This window comes from Vicugna pacos, chromosome 15, assembly GCF_048564905.1.
Source record: "Vicugna pacos chromosome 15, VicPac4, whole genome shotgun sequence".
NCBI classification, from domain to species: domain Eukaryota; kingdom Metazoa; phylum Chordata; class Mammalia; order Artiodactyla; family Camelidae; genus Vicugna; species Vicugna pacos.
In genome coordinates, this window is record NC_133001.1 from 55683187 (window position 1) to 55705181 (window position 21995).

General features: G+C 47.8%; 1 protein-coding gene across 12 annotated transcripts in view; it reads right to left on the reverse strand.

Annotated features, from left to right (window-relative positions):
• ASAP2 (ArfGAP with SH3 domain, ankyrin repeat and PH domain 2) overlaps positions 1-21995 on the reverse strand; it is a 145791-nt gene that overhangs the window by 77283 nt on the left and 46513 nt on the right. For 11 of the 12 annotated variants that reach the window (XM_072938227.1, XM_072938228.1, XM_072938225.1 and 8 more), the window contains 2 exons: positions 20164-20236; positions 4559-4704 (listed from right to left, as the gene is read on the reverse strand). In XM_072938227.1, coding sequence (XP_072794328.1) covers positions 4559-4704; positions 20164-20236 — 219 coding nt within the window. Of the gene's footprint in view, positions 1-4558; positions 4705-20163; positions 20237-21579; positions 21661-21883; positions 21975-21995 lie in introns of all 12 variants that reach the window. The other variant, XM_072938229.1, reaches the window with a different exon arrangement.

Consider the following 21995-nt stretch of genomic DNA (forward strand, 5'->3'; position numbering starts at 1 on the left):
ATTTTAAAGTGCAGAACATCCCCCCAAAAAAGAAGTTAAAAGAGAAGGGAGTTTGCAGGAGTACTGAGGTGAGGCCCTCTGGTAGGCACAGCTCTGTGTTAAGCAATGAGGTAAGTTTTATTAACGTGGAGAACCAGCTCGTGTGGGCCGGCAGTGCTGGGAAGAGCCCTGCCGCCCTATTACCAACGCAGCAGTGGGGATACCTCTCCGCCAGGCGCTGCGCACGTCACGTGAACAAACCCAGACAGAAGCTTACAGCTCTTCATTCTGTGGCTATGAGTCTTCTACCTCCAATCATTTGTGTTAAAAAAAAAATCCAGGACTTATGTGCACATTGGTCAGTAGGACTTTCAGGTTTCTCCTTCCAAATGAGTGAGGTGACACATTCCTCAGCCCCAGGGGTGCGCTCGGCTCTCACACTAGGACACCATCCTGGGCTCGGCACCCGCTGGTCCCCGCTCTCACCTGGAGCTGGGTCTATGACTGACAGTGCATATTTCAGGAGGAATCCTCTGAAACCAGAGACAGAGGCTACAGAGCTGTAACTGACCTTAATGCAGCCATTCACTAAATCTTTCCAGGATCCTCACAGCCATCTGGTAAGAGGAATAGAAGCTGCGAGACCAGGCTGACTCGATAACTAGCTTAATTTCACACGTTACATTTCTGTAGCTGCCTTATTTTTCCCTTTATCCTGCATGACTGCAGAGAGAATTCAGACTCTCTGAAGTTGAGAATCTCACCCATTAGTAACAAAATCTCACTTTATACTAAGTTGGCCTTTCTTTGGAGATGTTCCAACTGCTTTAGAAACATTCTTCCATGATGAAGAGTAGGTAGGCAGTAATTATTATTCTTTCTGGACAAGAGGTAGAATTGAGAATTTTGGCCATGCAGAACTGAAATGTTTTTTGAACGCCTCAGGGAAAGCAAAAGCAAGGCTTTAAAAATAAGAGATAGGACAGATGTGACCAAAAATAGGAGTAAGAACGGTATACAAAATACCAAAAAAGGAGAATTCTCCTATAATCAGCTCATTCTCAGTGACAGCATCTTAGACGCAGCCCCGCAGTGTTCCTTACGGGTGTAGCTTCAACAGCAGCACAGGCCTGAGAAGCCGGGCCTGCTGAGTGCTAACGTGGGCACGAGTCAGACACATTCTCCCTCTCTCTTGGATCTTTGCTGGGAAACAGGATCAAAAATCCCCACTCCATAAAGTAAAAGCTGTAACTGCAGTCATGCACGTGGACGGAAAGCTACTTGGTCCAGACTGTAAGAAGTTAACTTAACGACACTGCAATGTCACCTGTGGGCCGGGTTTCTAATTTACAAGCCACCTGTCCAGCGTATCTCTGTTATCCTGACGCTGGCCCGGGGAGGCGGGGAGGGATTTCCCATCTCTGCTCTAAGATGAAACCGAGGCATCCGGCTGCCTCGCGGCTGCAGTGTTGCGGCCCCTATGCATTCCTCTTTATCCTGCATTTTCCCTGCACTGCCTTCCTTGCTGCTGTTTTCTTCCCCCCCATGGAGTTGACCTTAATTCCTTTAAATAATCGCAATGGAAAGTGTACGGGTTTCGAGTTTTAACATCTAGATTTGACTGCCACCCCTGTTCCTTGCTAGCTTCGGGCCCCCCGTAAGAGGAAGGTAACACAGGTGATCTCATGCAGCTGTTAAGAGGACTAAGTGAATGAGGAAGACCCAGTACACACCTGACACCTGCCCGGAGCTCACGGCACCGACGGTGCTCAGGAGTGAAGGCCATGGATGACCCGCTCACTGGGGGCGGAGAGGGGAGAAGGGTGGGGACTCGGCCTGCAAGGGATATCTGATGTGCTCAAAGTGGCAAAGCTGTGGGGGGGTAGGGTGGTGGGCAATGCACCCGTCACAATGTCCAAGACCTACCCTTTTAGTTTTGCAGAAAATTAAGAAATGAAGGGGCCATTTCTGTCTAACTGTGCAGTCACTCATGTGAAAACTGAGTACAACTGATTTTATGTAGGATTCCACCACGTGGAGAGACGCGGATGCCACGCCCTGGGGTGCGTGTTCAGAAGCTGGTGTAGGGGGTTGCTATGAGGGTTAAATGAGATGAGATGTGTAAAAGCAACTAGCGACATTCTACGGACAAAGCCAGCCCCACGTTATCATCTCCACTTTGCAGCCGAGAAAAGCTGGGGGGAGATGAGCTGAATGGAGCTCCGAGCTGCTGGGGGTGCAGGACAGACCCCGGCTGGTCTGCGGGCCAGCTGCTCGGTCGCCCGGCCAGGGTTTCTCTCCGCCATCCTCTCGGACCCTTTTCACTGCATCCCTCTGGCTGGATCCTGTTTCCTGACTCACACATCTTCCTCTTTCTTGGCTTCTCTCTTCATGCTGCTAAGGCACAGCCTTTAGGCAATTCAGAGAAATGACACTTGGGAGCTAAATTTTCTGAGACCTGCACGTCTGAAACATCTCTAATTCTCCTTTTATGCTCAGGTTGGGGTCTAACTCCAAGTCAGAATTACGTCCCTCAGGATTTTTTAGTGTCAGCGCTCCACGCCTCCAAGCTTCCAGGGTCACTGTCAAGAGGGCGACACCATCGTGCAGCTCCACCCTCGGTGTGCTTTCTGAAAGCATTTAGGATCTTTTGCAGTTTCACACGGAGATGCCCTGGAGCAGAGGCAGGTCCTTTCCCCTTACTGGCCTGGGCCTTCCATCTGCAGGTCAGAATCCTTCAGTCTCAGGAACCACTTTTGTGCTGCTGCCTTCCCGGCACCCTCCTCTGTCTTCTATTCTCTTTCTGAAGCGCCAGTCAGTTGGATGCTGGACCTTGAGGGTTAATCCCTGGCTCGTCTTTCATCTATTTCCTACGTTTCTGTCTTTTTTGGGCCTTTTGATCTATTTTCTGAGGCATTTTTCACTCCAGCACTTCTCACAGGACTTTCAGTTTGATACTTTCTTACCTTGTCTCCCCCTTTCTTTAACGACAAGCTGCGCCCACTCTCCCCCCGGACCTCTCTGAGGAATCCAAAGAGCGCCTTTCAAGTCTTCTTCTGCTCACTGCATTGTCTGTGTCCTCCAGATTCTTTCCCCGGTTTATTTTGGTCTCTTTCATTCTGGAGGCCGTTCATTCATATTTAAGAGTGAGGCACTAAGCAGCCGGCTGGCGGCTCATGAGTGTGGAAGGGGCTTATTCGCCGAGGGGCTGGGCGATCAGGCGGCAGGCTGGTTTTTCACTTGAAGACCCCCCACTTGTCAGCATCTATAGAGCTCTTCCCTGGGACCATGCAGCTTCTCCAGTCAAAAAAAAAAAAAAAAAAAAAAGCCCCACTGTGACTCAATGGTGAGACCCTGACAAGCATGTCAGCCAGGGTCCGGGGAGCGGGGCTGGAGAGGGGGCTGGGCTCCACTGCCCCGTCTGCGTGCTGTCAGCCTGTTTGGGGCAGAAATAAACGGGCGACAAACTCGATGAAAGCCCCCAGAGATTACAAATTAACCTGAGTGAAAAAACTTCAGCACAGCAACGGCTTTGTATTTTTACCATTTCCAGCTGAAAGGTTTTACAAGTGAAGACAGGGCGAGAGACCAAAACCTTAATGATCTGGTCTTTCCCCTCCTTGTTATTAACTCATACGTGGCGTTCCCTCATTCCTGCCCTTCTAAGGCCAGACTTACAAACCCACCATCACCACCCCTTCGAGACCGATGAGCTACTTGCTCACTTGTTATGAGCCTGCTGACAGGAGAAACGAAAAAGACACTCTTGGCTTGCGACTCACATCAAAAGTATTATTGAGTTCTTGACCTGGTCTGGTTGTCCCTGACCTTTGGGAGAGGCTGGGGGAGAAAAACAGGAGAGACCCTGGGACTACCCCAGTGTACTTCCCTTGTGGAAGAAGCCCCCCAGCAGGGTCACAGACGCCCTCTCAGGCTGCCCACTCCTTCAGAATTCTGCTCCCACCACAAGGACGGCACAGGGCAGCCAAGTACGCGAAAGAACCCCATTCACCCCACGTGACAAGCACCTGCCGCAGGCCAGACGTACTCAGTCCATATCTCCACTTGCTTAAAAAAAGGGAGACTTTTTTAGACTGCATTTGGGAGCATAAAAAAAAAGGCCTTTAAATATTCACGGTAACTTCTGTGCTTTGATTACAGGTTACCCTGCTGTGTGAGACGGGTCTGAAACATATTTATTAAATATTTTAAGTTTAAATGCCTACTGTAATTACCAGAAAAGACTATTCTCCACAGTTTAGAAACTATTAAAAATTGAAGTCAGAAGCCCTTAAGATGAATGCATTTATTCATTTTGTGCCTCAGCTGTGCACCTTTAAAATGCTGAGCTGAATTTAAAAATTCTTGTCAGAGCAAAAATGACCACTCTAAAATTTATTCCAAGGTGACCTACTGTGTACAAAAAATAAAATTCCTTCAGGTATCCTCTGAGCCATGAAATTTATTCCTAATTTATCAAACACACTTTAATTATCCTCCGGGGAGCTCCCCTCCCAACTAAAGCAACTGCAGGCACTTCACATGCTGCCCGCTAGCCGCACACAATCGTGACACTTACCAGGTTTTTGAAAAGCGCTGTCAGCTCCTTTGTAAACACTGAGAACTTCAGGAAGGCGCTTCCTAAATCCGGGTCATCCCTGCACACGCAGTTGCCCCCGAACTTCTCCAGAGCTTGCGTGTACTGCTCCTCATTCTCCACGTGGGCTGCAACGGCAACGAGAGGCAAGGTTAAGGTCTCCACTCCCCGCCCCAGCCCCCGCCGGGTTCTGCTTACTTGTGAATGAAATCGAACACGTGAACAGAGTAAAAATCGGAGAAGACTCAAGTCGCACCAGGAACAGAAATAACTCTGCTGTCCCGACACCCCCGCCAACTGTGCCGGCCACAGACCCCAAGTACGAACACGGCGGCACGTGAACTCCGCCGGGCAGGGTCACGGACGCGCTCTCAGGCTGCCCACTTCTTCAGAATTCTGCTCCCATCGCGAGGACGGCACAGGGCGGCCACAGAAAGCCTCAGCACCGCAGCTTTTCACCAAAAAACAGATCTTGAAGAGCCCTCTGCAGTCCCCCAAGTTCCTATTCAGGGAAATAAAGTCACTGTCAGCCTTGCTGGTGCCTGGGGCAGGCCTGACAACCGGGTACCCAGGGGGCCAATGTGCCGAAGGCAGCCCTGGTGCTGAACCAGGTCCCCAGGGTCCATAAACAGTGTGTCTGCCCGTCCCGCCAGCAGGCCCTTCGCCCTCCGGGGCCACTTCCGGGGGCCCTCGGGTGCCTTAGGGCTCCCGTGTGATCTAACACAAGAGAACATTAATTTCACCGTTTAGGCCCTTTTCCTTTTTTCTATTATTATCTTCTAACGTTTCAGAAAAAAGCCTGAGATTTCTGGACACACTAAATGTATTTCTGAGACTACACTCAGCAAGAGTTAAAACAGAGACACACACACAGGGTGTGGCAGAGCAGGGAGCCCTCAGGAGGTCTGAGTCCCAGGCCTACGCCTCCCAGGAAATACACGTGACCTGGTGATACACATGTTCACTCTCGCTGGGGCTCAGCCACCTGGAGGACAGAGACCCATGGTGCGATGCTCGCCAGGTGACGGCAGGACTCAAAAGAATGGGGTAAGGCTAACCGCCCAGTTCAACCACACTCAGCACACACCCACCAGCACAGCGGCACGGGTGTCAACTGTATTCAGCACAAATGACTTACATACTTTTTTTCTAGACTTCACAACAACTTACATATGACATGCGCTACTGCTCACAATGCTGAAGGGAAACCGGGGCTCAAAGAGCTCAAATAACTTGTCCTCAGAAAGTGGCGGGTCTGGGGGTGCAAACCCGCGTCTGTCTGATCCCAAAGCCCACTCTTCTCGCTCTGCTACATGGACGTGCATTTCATTCTCAAAACAGCTTACTTTTTGCCCAAACCAAAAGTACCCAGGTTTAAGATTTTCAAAATTCCATTTCAGAGGCTGACCAGTTACACCTTCTATTTCACTCTACTTATAATTGTAGAACACATGGTCAACAGCAAAGGGCAGTTCCCTTCAAACCACATGCTATTTTATAACTATTTCAAAATTGGTGGTCAAGACATGGGCGATCCCGGGGTGGTTTTGGAAGGGACTGGCAGCCACAAGCAGATGTCTGGTGATGATGTCACTCCCCCGGGGGAGAGACACAGGAATGCAGGGGCCAAAGTCACCCTGGGAGCCACGTGGTATCCTTCACAATGTGCAGGGACCCTCACTACTGCCCAAGGCGAGCACCCCAGGGAAGAGGGAGGGAACCAGCTTTGAGTAAAGGTCTGTTAGGTGGCCTTCAAGCCTTCTGTTCCATTTAACCTAATAACACTACAAGGTGCGGTGACCATCATCCCTTATTATTGTCTTCTGGATAAGGTGGGGTTCAGGGGGCTTAATTCTTGACAATGCCTACAGCCCAGCATCTCTCCAGGTCCTCCTGTAACACCCAGCATGGTGCCCACTGTAAGCACAGCCAACACCCCAGAGCACACATTAGCTAACTGACCTACTGCTCCAGATCACCCCAAGGTGGAGATTTTCCTTCTCGAGAGCAGAAAGTAGTTGAGTGCCTTTATTTTCCTTTTGCCAAAACTAAATTTAAAACAGGAACCTAAAATAAATGGCTTGGGAATAAAGTTTCTGGAAAGAACCCAAACTGGGTCTATCATCTTTTATTTACAGAACTGTGAAAGCTGTTCTTCTAAAATGAGCTTGCTCCCCTACCTCCCCCTTGTTCAAATATAGTGTTAACTCTGGTTCTTATTAATGGTCCAGATCCAAGAATCCATGCTGCGGGGGGAACCTGGGAGAACGAGCCTCGGAGTCACTGAGACCAACACAGACAAGACCCCGCTCTTCCCAGCTCGAACCCAGCGACCCTCCCGTTTCCCACCCCTCACTACACAAGGGTCGGGCTTCCCACCATCCCCTCAAAGGGGTGGCTTTGAGAGGCTCTCACAGAAAAATCTACCATGGAGCCAGCAGGCACGTAAGCACCTGCATACAGTACGTTTAGAGGTAAGGGCTGGGTTTTATTGTGTGCTTTTTAGTTTACTTGATTCTGTCATTCAAAAGACTGATATTGTATATTTTTGCCTCCTTTGTCAAAAATTAATTGACAATAGGTCTGTGGGCTTATTTCTCAGCTCTCTATTCTGTTTCATTGACTGAGACGTCTGTTTTTATGCCAAAACCATGCTGCTTGGATTACTGCAGCTCTGAGACATTGTGCGGTACACCAGAAATTGACACATTGTAACTGACTGTACTTGAATTTTAAAAATTAAAATTAAAATTTAAAAAATTATGAGCATATTAAGATAGATAGATAGATAACTAAATAAATAATATTAAGAAGAAGGTCGAGTGCATGTAGTTCACACAAAAATTGTTGGATCCAAAAGGAAAAAAGGCAGCCCCTCTACTCCCACCGAGCAGGCCATGGCACGGCGGGGAGGCCCGTGGCCCTTCCAGGGACAGGAAGGGTCCCAGGGCCAGTTCACCTTCGCCCACCTTCACTCCTACCTGGAGATACACTCCTCACTGCCAGCCCTGCAGCAGAGTGGGACGGTGTGCCGGAGTGGACACAAAGATGAGGGTGACCAGCGTCCAGGGACTGATGCACCAACCCGTGCATGAGGCCTGCGATGCGCTGGGTGCTGAAGGTTCAGAGATGTCAGGAAGGGGATGCGTGAGCTTGGCTCCAAGGGCAGGCAGGAATTTCCAGACAGAGGAGATCCAGGAAGGAAGGTATCAACCCCAGGGGGACAGCAAGGAGTCCTGTGTGTTCAGAGGCTGTGAACACTTGCTCAGTGTCCAAGCCCCTGCCTGCACCAGCTCCTGATGCAAAGCCATCACAGGGCAGCGCAGGCCTCACTGTCCTACCCTCCCCAGGGCCACCCAGGCCCACTACTGGGTCTTTACAGTCCAAAGGACCCTGAAAGGATCAGAGAGGGTGCTGACCTGCTCAAGTACACACAGCTAGTTCTCAGCAGCTCTACAACTAGAACTGTCTTCCTGATGGCCCAGTCCTCCCATGTTCCTCCAACCGTGCAAGGAAGCATTTCCTCATTTGCTCATCACACAGTCACTGCTCTCGGCTCCCATGAATGTGCAATCCTCCAACCAAGAGCACGCGCCGGGAACCCGAACCCCAAGCACCCCAAGCGCCCCAAGCAGAGAGAAGCAGAGCAGCCTGACGGCGCTCGCCCTGACAGGTACCCTCCAACCAGTGGGCCACCGGGGGGTCAGGAGGAGGCAAATCATCCACACGGACAGCTCCGTCGCACGTGCATCTTAGAAGGAACATATGTTCTCTGCAGTGGCAGCTTTACAAAGACACTCCCTAGATGACGTGGTGACTGATATTCAAACGTGAGGCACAATTTTAATGTCAGGATAATCTGCACGGCTCAACATAAAGGACACCACTTCCCCTCGAGCTGCGGGCCCCACGCGTCACCTGGTTCAGATCTAACCCACGCACACAGCTCGTGAGAAAGCAATTTCCTGGAGTCAAAGATAATCCCCACTGCTTACCAGGATCTCTACCCTGTGAACACTGCATGGGAGAAAATCATTTTTAGAACTTTATTCCTAGTCATCCCAGATAAAAATCTTTCAGTTCACAATTCAGCAATCAGCATTAAAAGTTTAAAAAAAAACATGGCTGCCATCCAATAATCCCACTTCTAGAAATGTACCCTAAGGGAATAATCAAGTGACCAGAGCTGTGTGTGCAGAACAATTGGTAAAGTGTAAATGTATTAAGCTTGAACGATATGGAAATGGTTAAAGACAATCATCTCTACAAAATGGGATATTATGTAAGCTCTTAAAATCATGATGGAGAAATATGTTCAGGGTAGAATGCCAGGTTTTAAAAAAGGCAGGACACAGAACTATATATTTAGTCTCAACTTTGTAAAAAGTAAAATGTAGAGAAAAGGCTGAAAGTACATCAAAACGCTAACGTGGCGGTGAAACAGCAGGTGCTCGGTACCTGGCGACTGGCGCCGGCCAGGGACAGGCCAGTGCTTTCCGTGCATCCCCGTATCCTCTTCAACGGGGTATCTGCAGAGACGGAACAGACTGTGGGGGAGTAAGGACCGAGGCCAGGCGGCAGCTCTGACTGGCCAGGCAGCGGCTGCAGCCCGGGCGACCTCAAACCAAGAGCGGGATCTGGCCGGGCTGGGACTTTGTTCTACTGCTTTTCTGAATTTTTTAAATGTTCTAAACTAAGTTCATATTATCTTTATAATCAAAAAACAACATAAGGAATAAATAAAATAGAGAAATCGGAAACGTCACCTACAAGGGCTCGGTTACTCGGTTCTCTGTGCCTGTGCTTTCTCTACCAGCTTCTCCTGGACAAGTGGACATGACGGAGACAGACTCTGCGACCTGACCTGACCCTGCATCACCTCTGACAAGACACAGCACCTACCAACAAAGAGGGTTTGATGAGAACACGCTCCCCACTTCACAAGTCCCCGGGCCCACGCTCAAGCCAGGCACACGGACAGATGCCTCTCTCCTGGGCTTCACCACCTGCCATTTCCCCCAGTCTCTCCAGTACTCTGTGCTCCTCCTCCTTTCAAAACTTCAGGCAAAACTCATTTCCATCCAGACTTTGCTGGGCGTCCCTCTGACTACGGGAAGACTGCCAGACCTTATGGGTGTTATCACGGGACGCACCTGGGCTGGTTATGTCTGGCACAGGCAGCCAGCAATGGAGTTAATAAGGTCAAGGTGTGGGTTGACTATTAAAATGTGAAAATTCTGTCAGTGGTCACTTCATATTCTTTGATCCTGCCCTCTACTAATGACAGAAGGACAGCTGGAAGTCTGCATGAAAGGCTGAGCACACCCCAGTTACCTCCCTGTAAAACTCCTACTGCTCCAGTGGTTCACCTGGAGGGAAGGCCAGGGGTGAGGGATTGAGACTCATCTCCCAGATGATGTATTGTTTATGCTGGTTCTTTCTGTCCCTTTACATTACAGGCTCAGAGTACAGAAAACCTCTTATTTATCCATCCTGTATTTCCTGAATACCCTAGTCAATCAAGAACTTCCCCAGACACTGGGATAAAATCCAATCACAGTGACAGCCCACCAGGCAGCAAGCACTGATGAATAAACACAAAGATTCATGGAGCAGGGCCCCTGCCGCCAAGGAACAGCTTCCAGTAAGTCTGAGGGGCTTGCACACCAATCAGTACAGCACAGAGACAGGAACACTGGAGGAATTTGGGGTGCCTGTAAGGCCAGAGCACAGGGAGGGTCCACAGACGACGTGTCTAGAGAGGCAGGCAGGGGCCAGAGGAAGGACTTCATCCCAGGTAATGGAGGGCCCCCCAGAAGGTTGTAAAGTGACAGGATAAGACTTGCACTTAAGACAAGTGAAACTGGAGGGGACAGAGATGAACAAAGCTTGGCACCTGCCAACACACAGTTTAGCAAGAAAAAGATAAAAGCATGCAATAACCATCCACGCAGTATCCGTGACAGGAGGGAGAAACAGCACCACCGAGGGAAAGAGTGCACCTCCTGGGGCCTGGTGACAGGAAAGGCTTCTCAGAGGAGGAGAATCTTACAGGAATTTGCCTTCAGAACCTGAGAGGATGAGATTAAACCTGAGCTGCTAGGTGCTTTCCTCACCCGACTCTCTTTATCCTAAGAGCTCCTTCTCACCCCAGGGCGGCTCTAAGACCAAGTCAGAGGAGACAGAGGCTCCGTGGAAGAACTGGCAGCCCCCCCCCCCCCCCCGAGAGCCTGGAATCCCCAGGGGCCAGGCACGCACAGCAGGGAAGGCAGTCTACACCTGCCGGACGCGGACCACCCGCTACTGGAAACTTCACCTCCCATCACACAGATGCCCTCTGTTGGCAAAGCGATTTGATTAGCTACATTACAGAGTGTGTTCTTGGCCACAGCAAACTGCTTTCAGCCTTTTTCCCATTTTTTTTTAATTTTACTTTTTATTGAAGTACAGTTGATTTACAGTGTTAGTTTCAGGTGTACAGTAAAGCAATTTAGTTATACAGGTACATACTTTTTTTTCAGATTCTTTTTCATTATATATTATTGCAAGAAACTGAATACAGTTCCCTGTGTTCACTGTAAGTAGGTCCTTGTATTTCCCCTGTCTTTACCTCACTGTACTCAAGGAACGTAATCCCCATCACTTACAGACCCTCAGAAAACACCCCCAGCCCACCTCCAGGGAGACCACAGCAGCCTGAGAGAGAAGGGACTCCTGGGCCTCGGGGACGAGCAGCCCCTGGAAAATCAACGGTCTCAAGGCCCCGTGCGCAACAGCCGCCATTCACGGCGGGGACGTTTTACACACGTACAGAGGCTTTCATCTCCACCACAACTGCAGGATTTCACAGGTGAGGAGACAGGTTCAGATATTCTTGCTGAATAACGTAGCCAAAGTTTTACAGTAAGTAAGGCAAACAGCCAACTCTGACGGTATCCCCATCTGTAAACCATGGGGGTTTGGCTAGATCCCTGGTTCTTTAATCTTCGGGTTATCACAGACACCAATAAAAATTTAAAAAACGATTTGGACTATCTCTTCAGGAAAAGGTATCCTTAGACAATTTTTTGTACAATTGTTGGGGTGCACACCCCAAAAGCTGGTCCATGGAGCCAATACACCAGGTTAAAAGCCCTGGCTTGGATGAGCGTAAATTCCCTACCAAAAAAGTATGACGACCACGTTAACCATATTTAACTGCGTATGATCATATCTGATTATGTATGAACCATGTATGATTCATGTTAATACTTGGGATGTTAAGTCATAAATCTTAGCCTCCCTTCAGATTATCTGTCCTTCCATGATTAATATGTTGCTCACTGCTACAGGAATTCCGCAAATTAGCCATCTAAATTCCAATCACTATTCTCAACCAGCAGAGAAGAAAAGACTGGAATCTCAGAGCCTTATCATTGGACGACATCTCAAGGTCTTAGAGTCCGTATCTCCATCTCCCACTGCAACTTCCTTAGAGACAGAGGGCCACCAACCAACCCTCTGCTGGAAGCCTTCCGATGACCAGCTCACCACTGGGGCTGCTCCCCCAGCTAACTTCTCCCTCAGATTTGAGTCAAAACCTGCTCTCGTGAAACTGCCCTGGAGAGAGGAACAGCTAATCCGTCTCACTTCCTCATTCCAGGGAAAACCTTCAGATTCGCCTTCTCCTACCCTCCCCAAGCTAAGACGGCCTGGGTCCTTCCAACGTCCCTCTTACGAGGTTTCCAGCTTTTACGTGTTGAGGTTTCTCTTAAAATGTTGCTCTTACAACTCAACAGTGGGACAACTACCTTTTTTAGCAGCACTACGTACCTCCCTAAGGTCACCTATGGCTCACCTTTGAGCACATTCGTCATGTACTGGCTCACAATGAACAGTGGCCAACCAAGACAACCTGGACTTCTCACCTCCGGGTCACTATGGCTCGGCCAGATGACATCTAGGCTGTCCCCATGGCTTTATGAGTGGTGTTTCTCCCTCAGGTACCTGCAACTCCCACCCCGCCCGTGTACCAGACAGTGTGGTGCTGGGGTCAGAATGAGAGCCCGGGACGCAGATCGGGTTTTGAATCTCAGCTCCCCTAACTCCCAGCTCTCCAGCTCGGGGTAAACGCCTCCTCTGTGTCTCAGTGACGCCAACAGAAAAGAGAGTTACTGACAGGACCTAACTGACAGAGCTGATGTGAGGATTAACCTTATGTATCTGTGCAGCACAGCGCTTGGTCTACAATCAATAGGTTTTGAGCGTCAGATTTTTATTGCTGCTATTATGTTTCCACTCTTAAAATTTATGAACATCAATACAGATCCTTTTTTATCATTTGTTATAACTTGTTCTTTTTTTCACAGCTATGGTATACATATATTTTGTATCCTCAATTTTGTTGCCTGAAGATTTCATCACAGGCATTTTTGTTCCTGTTGCCACATGACTCCCTCAAGTAGCTCCATCCTGAGTTACAGGAGGCTTTCGGCTTCTCACTTGGACAAGCAATGAAACAATGCAATGTGCATCTCTGCACATCCTTCCAATAAAGATTTTATTTTTCTTGATGTGCACGGCCAAACTGCTTTCCAAAAACTCCATGCACCGGTTTTCAATGCTGCAAGAAAGTAGCTGAATACCAGTTTCACCTTATTCTTGACAAACACAAAGGATTATAATTTATTTTCTCACGTAACAGGAGGAAAAACATGCCAGATACAGTGTCTTCTTAATGCGTAATGAAGTTTCACTTCCTAAATTATTGCATGTATGACATATATTTCTTTTGCACTGCTCTATCCTAATTATGATATAGTAATAGAAACAATTCTGTGTTAACTGAATAGCCATATTCTAATTAGCACTGCAAATAACAGGGAGAAACACACACAAAGCCGAATTCTCATTTTCTTTTGTAGGCAGGAGATGGTAGAGGTTTGAAGGAAAATAAACATTTCTTCCATTGTATTTTTCATTTTAAAGATGTGCCAATTTCTCTAGGATGTTCCGATTGCAGGTAAAGAAGGGATCTCCCACTCCTGATAAGAATAGCTCCACCAACTCTTTAAGATACAGTAATTCTAGAGAAGTGAAAATGAAAGTCTTCTGGTGCTTCCCTCTTGATAAAAATGAATTTTTCCACCCACCGACATGTCAAACAGCTGAAGAATGTTAGTGTCTACTTCCTGGGGGGTGGGGAGGGAACACCTATGGGTTGAGACAGAGATTGGGAAAGTTTAGACTAAATTATTGGAATAAATATGAACAGAGTTTCTTTTTTTTTAAAAGAGGTCAAATAGCAGTCTATTGTCAGTGGAAAAAATTATTATAGAAGCAGTTTCTCAACTGATCATCATCATAATAACTACTTTTGCAAACCTGTACACAAGCCATCCTAGGAAATACACCTGTGTTGTCATCCTTTTGAAAACTGGGAGCAAACACAATATACTCGTCATTGTGTAAGAAAATTATTGTTTTGCATACATAGGGGACACACTGATAAGCGTTTGGCCCAGTTGAAGGTTTAAGGCTGGGGATGTGTGTGTCTAAGGCGGTGCGGCCTCAGCACCCCGGGAATTTAGTCAGTCAGCAAACACTCAGGCCCCATCCCAGACCGGCTGAACAGAAACTCTGAGGGTAGGAACCAGCTATCTGTGTTTTAACAAGACCTTGAAGGCATTCTGGGGGCACTCTCAAGGTTCAGAACCACTACTCTAAATCAGGGACTGCCAAACTTTTCCCTAAGAAGCCCCCGAGTAAATATTAAAGGCCTTGCAGGCCAAGAGGCGATGCTGAGGTGACTGTGCTGAGACGCTAAAAACGTCCTCAGCCTGAAGGCTCTAAAAACACAGCTGGCTGCTCCAAGGCATCTCAAAACATATATGAGAAAACATACGTAATTACAGATACATGAATCTATATAATCCTTACAAAGAATAGTCTGCCAGAAAATACAATGTTTACACCTAAAATTGTAAGTCTCTCTCCCCTACACTAAGAGGATGGTGTAAGAACTTAGAGCAGAAATGTGATAACATACAAATGACTGTTTATTGACACCTCCTGTGTACCTACTGGCCTCTGTGCTGACCACTGCAAGAAACACACAGGAAATATACTAGCAGCTGCCACGCTTACCACGTGTCCAGAACCACATCTGCCACTTCTTCGTGCTGTCTCAGTCAGTTGTCACTAACAAGCCTGTGCAGCAGTAATGTTCTCATCCTACATATGAGGAGACTGAGGCTCAGAAAGATAAGCAACTTTCCTGGTGTTCCATGCTTGTTGAGTGGCACCACTAGCTTCTACCCCAGGCTTCCTAGGTTCTAACACGTATTTGCTCTCGATCCTAAACTACTCTGCCTCCCAGAATTGGTCACTGACTTCAAGGGCTTGTCATCTAATTGGGGGGCAAAGAGCAACAGACATAAAACTATTAGAGAACAATAAAGAGCAATATTTAAAGAGTGAACAGTGTCTGCCTATTAGAGACTCTTTCAGTTTTGGCTGAAGAGACAAATCAAAACTGATTCAACCTCAAACTCACGATTCAGAGGGGAAGTAGGGTAGGCAGAACAATGTCCCCATGCCAGCAAAGATGTCTACATCCTCATCCCTGGAAGCTGTGAGGATATGATGTTATCTTGAATTTCCAAGTGTTATTCAAGTTGTTAATCAGCTCAACTTGCGATGGGAAGATTCTCCTGGACCATCTGGGTGGGCCCAATGTAACCACGGGGTCCTTAAATGTGGAAGAGGGAGGCAGAAGAGCCAGGGTCTGCTATGGACTGAATCGTGTGCCCACCCACCCCCTCTGGCCAAATTCATCTGCTGAAGCCTTAACCCCCAATATGATGGTATTTGGGGGTGGACCTTTGGGAGAAAATTACATTTAAATGTGGTCAAGAGGGTAGGGCCCTCAAGATGGGATTAGCGTCCTTATAAGAAGAGACCTCAGACAGCCTACTGGCTCTAGCAGGCTTACGCTCTTCGCTTTCTCTCCTCCGTGTGGGGACCCAGCGAGAAGACGGCCGTCTGCAAGCCAGGGAGGGAGCCTTCCCCAGAACAAGAGCACGTGGGCACCCTGACCTCAGACTGCCAGCCTCCAGGACTGTGAGACACACATCCGCGGTGTAAGTCACCCAGTCTGAGGTATTTTGTTACGGTAGCCAGTGTAGACTATGACGGTGTCAGAGTGAAGTCGTGTAAGAAAGACTCCAGCAGCCACTGCTGGCTGTGAAGATGGACGGAGGCCACAAGCCAAGGAAGGTGGGCAGCCTCTAGAAGCTGGAAATGGCAGGGAAACCTCTTTGCCTCCAGGAAGGAAGTCAGTCAACACCTTGATTTCAGCCCAGTGAGACTAGCTTGGACTTTTGACCTCCTGAGCTGCAGAAAAATCTCACGTCATTTTAAAGCACTCTGTTTGTGGTCATTTATCACTGCAGCCACGTCAAACTAATACCAGAGTCAAAGGAAACTAACGCTGTGTCAAATCTCGGCTTGATGGAGGTGGGCGGGCAGGTCTTCAACAGGTGCCTGGGGCAGGAGAGCATGTGTACAGACCAGCAGCAGGGCTGGATGGGAGACAGCCTGCAAACCACAGATACAGTCGTGATGCGCTCAGGAAGCAGTGAGCCGCCGGTCGGCCTGGAGCAGAGAAAGACTGGGGAGAACTGGAGATCAGTTAGAGGTCAGACGGGGCCAACCCATGACCAAGCAGGAGACGAGGCAGAAAGTCCCGCTGGCACATAAAGTAAGGAACATGAGATGGGAAAACATGTAAAGCAGTGTCAGGCATAAATGCTGAACTATTTTCACTGTTCCTTTAATGATACCGAAAACGGGGGTTCTTCTATGCACGCAGGTGCCTAAGGATGTTAAACGCTTTAATGATCAAACCACGATGGGGAACTTCTCCGGGACTAACTTCCTTCAGAGCCAGAATGACTACACAGCTCTCACGCTCCTAGCCAACCGTGGTTGCCAGCAGCTCAGTCTCTTGTTGAATATGCGTGGCTTATTCCTAACATCTAGTTCTAAAAAAATTTAATCTATCCTTAGACTCCTCTCCTAAATATATTCAAAAGAATGTGCTACTAAAAGCAGTTCCAGAGAAGAGATCCAAATGCCATGGAAGATGACAGCAGCTCACAGGACAAGGTGCAGCGTTTCCTCAGGTGACTTTTCTGAAGCAGACCACACTTGTTCTGAAATGAAGACTCCAGGATCAGTGTTCTGGCTTATTAAAAAAAAAAAAAACTGACTCACAGCCCTGTAATAACTCAAACTTATATATAATATAAAGATGAATAAAGACAACAAAAATACAGGCCCCTGCAAGCCAGGCTGACGGTCGGCCTGCTGGGTGTGTGGCGCCTCAGAAAGGACCCAGACCGGTGCACAGGATGCTGTGCTCAAAATCCAGAGCAAACTACTCAACTTCCTTAAGCCTGGGTTGCCTCTGATCAAGTGGCAAAATGCCATTTGAAACAGAAGAGCACGTGCAGCGGGAAGGAGGCACGGAACGTGGCTCTAGGGGGCGGACGGCACATTACAGCAGGAAGGGCGCAGAGAGCTGGGAGGGACTCCGCCAGGGGTCTCAGTTCGGTGATGCCAGAAGCGGGATCGCAGCTGGTACTCCACAGTGTTAACCAACCTGAGGCCATGTTGGGGGCGCTTAAGGGGGCAAGTGGCAGTTTCATAGGCAAGCAAATTTTCAAAGGGTTAAGACCAATTTCCCCTCACAATCCACTTTAGCATATGAAACTCTTTGGCTAGTCCTGCAGGAGGAGAGACCTGCTTACCTGCGCTTCACCCCAATTTCCCTAAAATTGTAGAGCCCAGAGAGGCCTGTCTCCTCTCTCCCAGGCTCTTGAACTTCGTGAGGACGACAACGTGGACAAGAAGAAACACTGCGGAGAAGCAGCAGAGAAGAAACATCACTGGGTTATGTTTTAGAAGACGGCTCTGGGCAGGTGAGGAAATGAGGCTCAGGGCACAGGGTCAGCAGCACAGGTCAGCAGGGCAGAGGAGACGCACATGGCGGTGAATTTGTAAAGCGGCTTCCGGACACCAAAGTGCTTACACCTTCTCCTTCCTAATGCTGGTTGGAAGCTACCCTGCTGGGCGCTGGGCCAGCCTCTGGAGCCTCACCAGTCCTTCCTCAAGGCTGGCAGCAGTCACGGAGCCCACATTTGCCCATTACTTCATTTTTTATTTCTGACCAGAACAACTTCTCAACATAGGACTTTAAGATCACTTCTGAACCTGACCAAAATATAAAAGATCCCTTTTACACAAGCCTTAAATTATAAAGTCGGAAAGCTCAATGAGCACAACACAGAATATATCACTTACGATACTTTCTGAAATCTGTTGTTGGTCCACAAAACTGAGCATCCATCTCTTGGTGATACCTCGACACGTGGTGGCCTGACTACAGCCCTGGCCCAGCCGCAGGCCAAGCGCCAGGAGCACCCTGAGAACACGTTCAACCCTCTGACCTCAGGTTCCTCTTTGTAAAACAAGAACGATTTGTTGTAAAGATGCACATAGTGTACAGAAAGCCCAGGTACGCAGAAAGTGTTCAAAAACAGAAGACCGTCACTACTGTCCCTCAATGCCGGCAACTTCATCCAGGAAAGGAGCTTTTCCCGGCGGCGCCGTCTTTCTGGATACTGAAACATCTGTCTCAGCAAATCTCAGTGCTGTGTTAAGAGGGGGAGTCTTATACTCTTTTTTTTTTTTGAAATTTACTTTTAAATAAATAAACTAATTAAAATCTCCCTACGTGTGTTCACTTCCAGTTTGGTGTTAATCACTGAAAAGTAACTCCACTTCCTTCTTTCATAAAATCTGTGGCTGTCAGGCAGTCGATCAATATTTATGTACTGGCAAGCTAAGCCTGGTGGTGGGTTTTGTTACTGTTTTATGGTTTCTCTTTTAAAAACTGTAGTGGATTTTGAAGAATATCTGGATGGTAGTTTCTTAACCCTGGCATTAGTGACATTTGGGGCCAGGTAACTCTGCTGGGGGCTGTCCTGTACATCATAGGACCTTCAGCACCACCATGGCCTCTAACACACACACAGACACACACACACACACACACACACACACACAGGCTTTAGTTGTAAATAACCAAACTGCAGAGGGTAGGGGGCAAACCACCCTAGCTGAGAACCACGGATCTGTGTTCTAACCTAAATGGACTACTTTAGAGACAAGGAAACCAGGGCTAGAAGGTGCTAAGTGACTTTCTCCAGGGCACAACAGCTAGCACCACAAACCCCGGGTCCAAAACGCTTTCAAACTTAGTTGGGAACCAGCTCAAGTCAAGAACAACTTAAGTCCCATCTCTTCTTTGCTTTCTGGAACTTATTTCACAAACATTTGACACTTATCATAAACAAATTAATACCTGTCTAATCATTTTAATATCAATATAATGACAATTTATAAAATATGCAAAATAAAGGGAGGAAAAATATCTGTATAAAGTCACAACTCATTTAAAACAATCCTTTTTAGCATATTTCCTCCTGATACTTTTCCCTGCAGATGTGCTTTTCCACTCCTCTGGGTAAGTTGTTACTTTCCTCTTTCTCCCTGATGATAAGACAGCAGGACATGTATCAAGATATGTACACATATCTACCCATACATAAATACACACACACACACACAACTTGTTTTCCTTAGAATTCAGTGGACTCTCTCAATGAGACCTGAAATCTTTCTTTAGTTATAGGAATTTTTCAGCTATCATTTGAGGGAAAAAAAAATTCCCTCTTTCCACTCTCTTTTCCCTCTTCTGGAACTCCTGCTAGGTGGACGCTAACATTGACCCTCCTGAATCTGTTCTCAGTGGCTCCTAATTTTTATTTCACACTGTCCATCCCTTTCACTCCTTGTGTTCAGGCAACGTGGGGCCTCATTCCTTCTTCCCATGTGTATAGCCTGCCATTTAGCAAATTTCAGTTCTTATTTTAACAATAGCTCCCCACCGCCGCCCCCAAGACTTTTACTGGTGCTTTTTCACCAGTGCCTTGCCCACTTCAGTAATTTAATAACCTCCCTTGCCCCTTGAAGGATCCAAACCATTTGTTCTTACTTTAAAGTTCTGCTCTGATTGCCTTATTAATTGTTTCGTCAAGTATGAGTTCTTCACTTCCTTGATTTGAGGGCTCTTCAAATGTTAGGCTATTCTTAATACTCTCTTTGAATGCAAAAGGCATTCTGACATGATTAATAGCACAAATCAAGTGACAGAGGCAGAAATGAGTCCGATGTCCTTCTGAGCCAGTTTGACAAAGCTGGGTCCCGCAGGGAGGCCATCAGAGGAAACTCAGCGGCTCTTCAGAGAACAAGAAGCAAAACATGGGACAGTGGGGGTGGGAGAGGAAACCCCAGGCCTGAATCAGAGTCACAAAATAAAACACACTTGCGAAAATTAAACACCCCAACTCACCTCTGTAATAGGCATGCCCAGAAAAACGAGTCTGGTTGATTATTCATTAATGGTAATCAGTATCATGGCACCAGGACTGCAGATACAAAATTTTCCACAAAGAAACCCCTAGGAAAGAAGGCACACTCACCCAGCCCAGAGATGTTTATTGCTTTCACGGATTTCTTCATTTTGTAAAGAACCATCCGGTCCACGTCCAAAGCCTAAAATACAGAGAACGTATTAATTAAAGTGTGTTTGAGCTTAGATCTCAGCTACAGAGGGCAGTCCGGTGAAGGCCCCTCGGGGGCTGCCTCTGTGGATAAATGCTCGGGCGGTGGGAATGAAGACAGGGCAGGTAGTCACCGCCTCATCCACCCGAAGGACCCAAGCTGCCTCCGCCCGCACTGCCCATGGTCCACCATCGCCCCCTCCCTGTGAATCAGCAAGGCCCGGGGACGTGCCAGCACGCCAGGGCCTGCCCCCAAATGGTCAAACAGACACACTTGGGTATTAAATCATCATCTTACAGGCCAGCTACCACACAGTAGGTGTATACAGCACTTATACACCCAGCGCACAGTAAGTGGTCAAACATTTGTTCAATGACTAATCAAACCTGGAGATTTAATCACAGCTCTGCTTTCACAGAAGATGAGGGGTAAACTTTCCTTTTAACCCCAGTGAAACACCACAGAAGAGCAATGGGTGTCACTTTTAGTTGCTGTGACGTGAGGAACTGAGCACTGGTAAACAGGGACAGTGACACCAATCACAGGGTATTTGCAAATGAAATGAAGACCTGCAGGGAAGCCCCCAGCCCAATATCTGAGACCCAGGAGTTACTCAATAAAGTACTTACTACTCATTGTGAGTCTGAGCATAAAATAGTGCAATGACCTGTCATGTTAAACAGAGCACACCATCTCAGAGAAAGATTCTGGACTTCTGGGCGTCCTAAATCACCTTCTGAATCCACTTTCAATACCGGCTTGGTAAGTCCTAGTTCCAATGCAACAATGACTGTTCTTATCTTGTTAAATGCTAAAAACGGATATGATTGATGCTGACAGTTTTAAACAGAAAAATGATCACAAAGGCACCAGATATTTGACAAAGTGGTTAAAATACAAAGAGCTGTTATTAATAAAAAAGCACCATTACCCTCCTAATGTTCTCCTCTGAGGGCAAGCATGTGTTCAGCTCTGTAGCCCCAGTACCAGCAGAGAGCCTGGCAGAGAACAGGACTGAAAACACAGCTCAGGAAATGACCATGGGACTAGGAAGACCAACAAGGGCCCAAATGCAGGAACGGTGTCCCTGCTGAGCCCAGAGACAATGGGCAGCTACAGACGGCTCCTTACTCTCAGCAGGAGGGAGGAGAAGGGCACACAGGCCCCAGTGAGAACAACGGATCTGGGCAGGCAGGAAGTGGATACAGGGAAAGGCTACTCAAACGTGAGGGACCCAGTGGGGACACACAGTCGGGAGCCACCTGGGGCTCGAGGCAGCAAACATGCTGGAAACGTCAGTGAGTGCCCATCAGGACCTACTCTGCCACTCTCACCTGGGTCTCAGCTCTCCAGGCGCTGGCACCACCATCAATGATGGACCAATCTTCTGTCCACAAGGGTTCGGCTCAATTGTGCTGGGGAAATGGGAACCAGGGGTAATCAGGTATTTCAGTGTGGAAGAGATCGCAGAGAAAATACGCTTTATCACACGGCTGAACTCTGACAAATTCCCTCCCACGTTATACTGTGGGACACACCCTGCCCTGACCATTTACTGCACAAAGTCTTGTAAAAATACGCCACTATATGGAAATTCTACCCTTGTCATTAAAGGGACAAGCTGTTTCCTGAACTCACCAGGGAGTGGCTACGCAGTAACTGGCTTTCCTAAGTCTATTAAGAAGAGCTTGGAAGTAAAGTTGAAGCGAGTGGTGGAGGTAATTTTTAACTAAAATGACAAGAGAAAAAA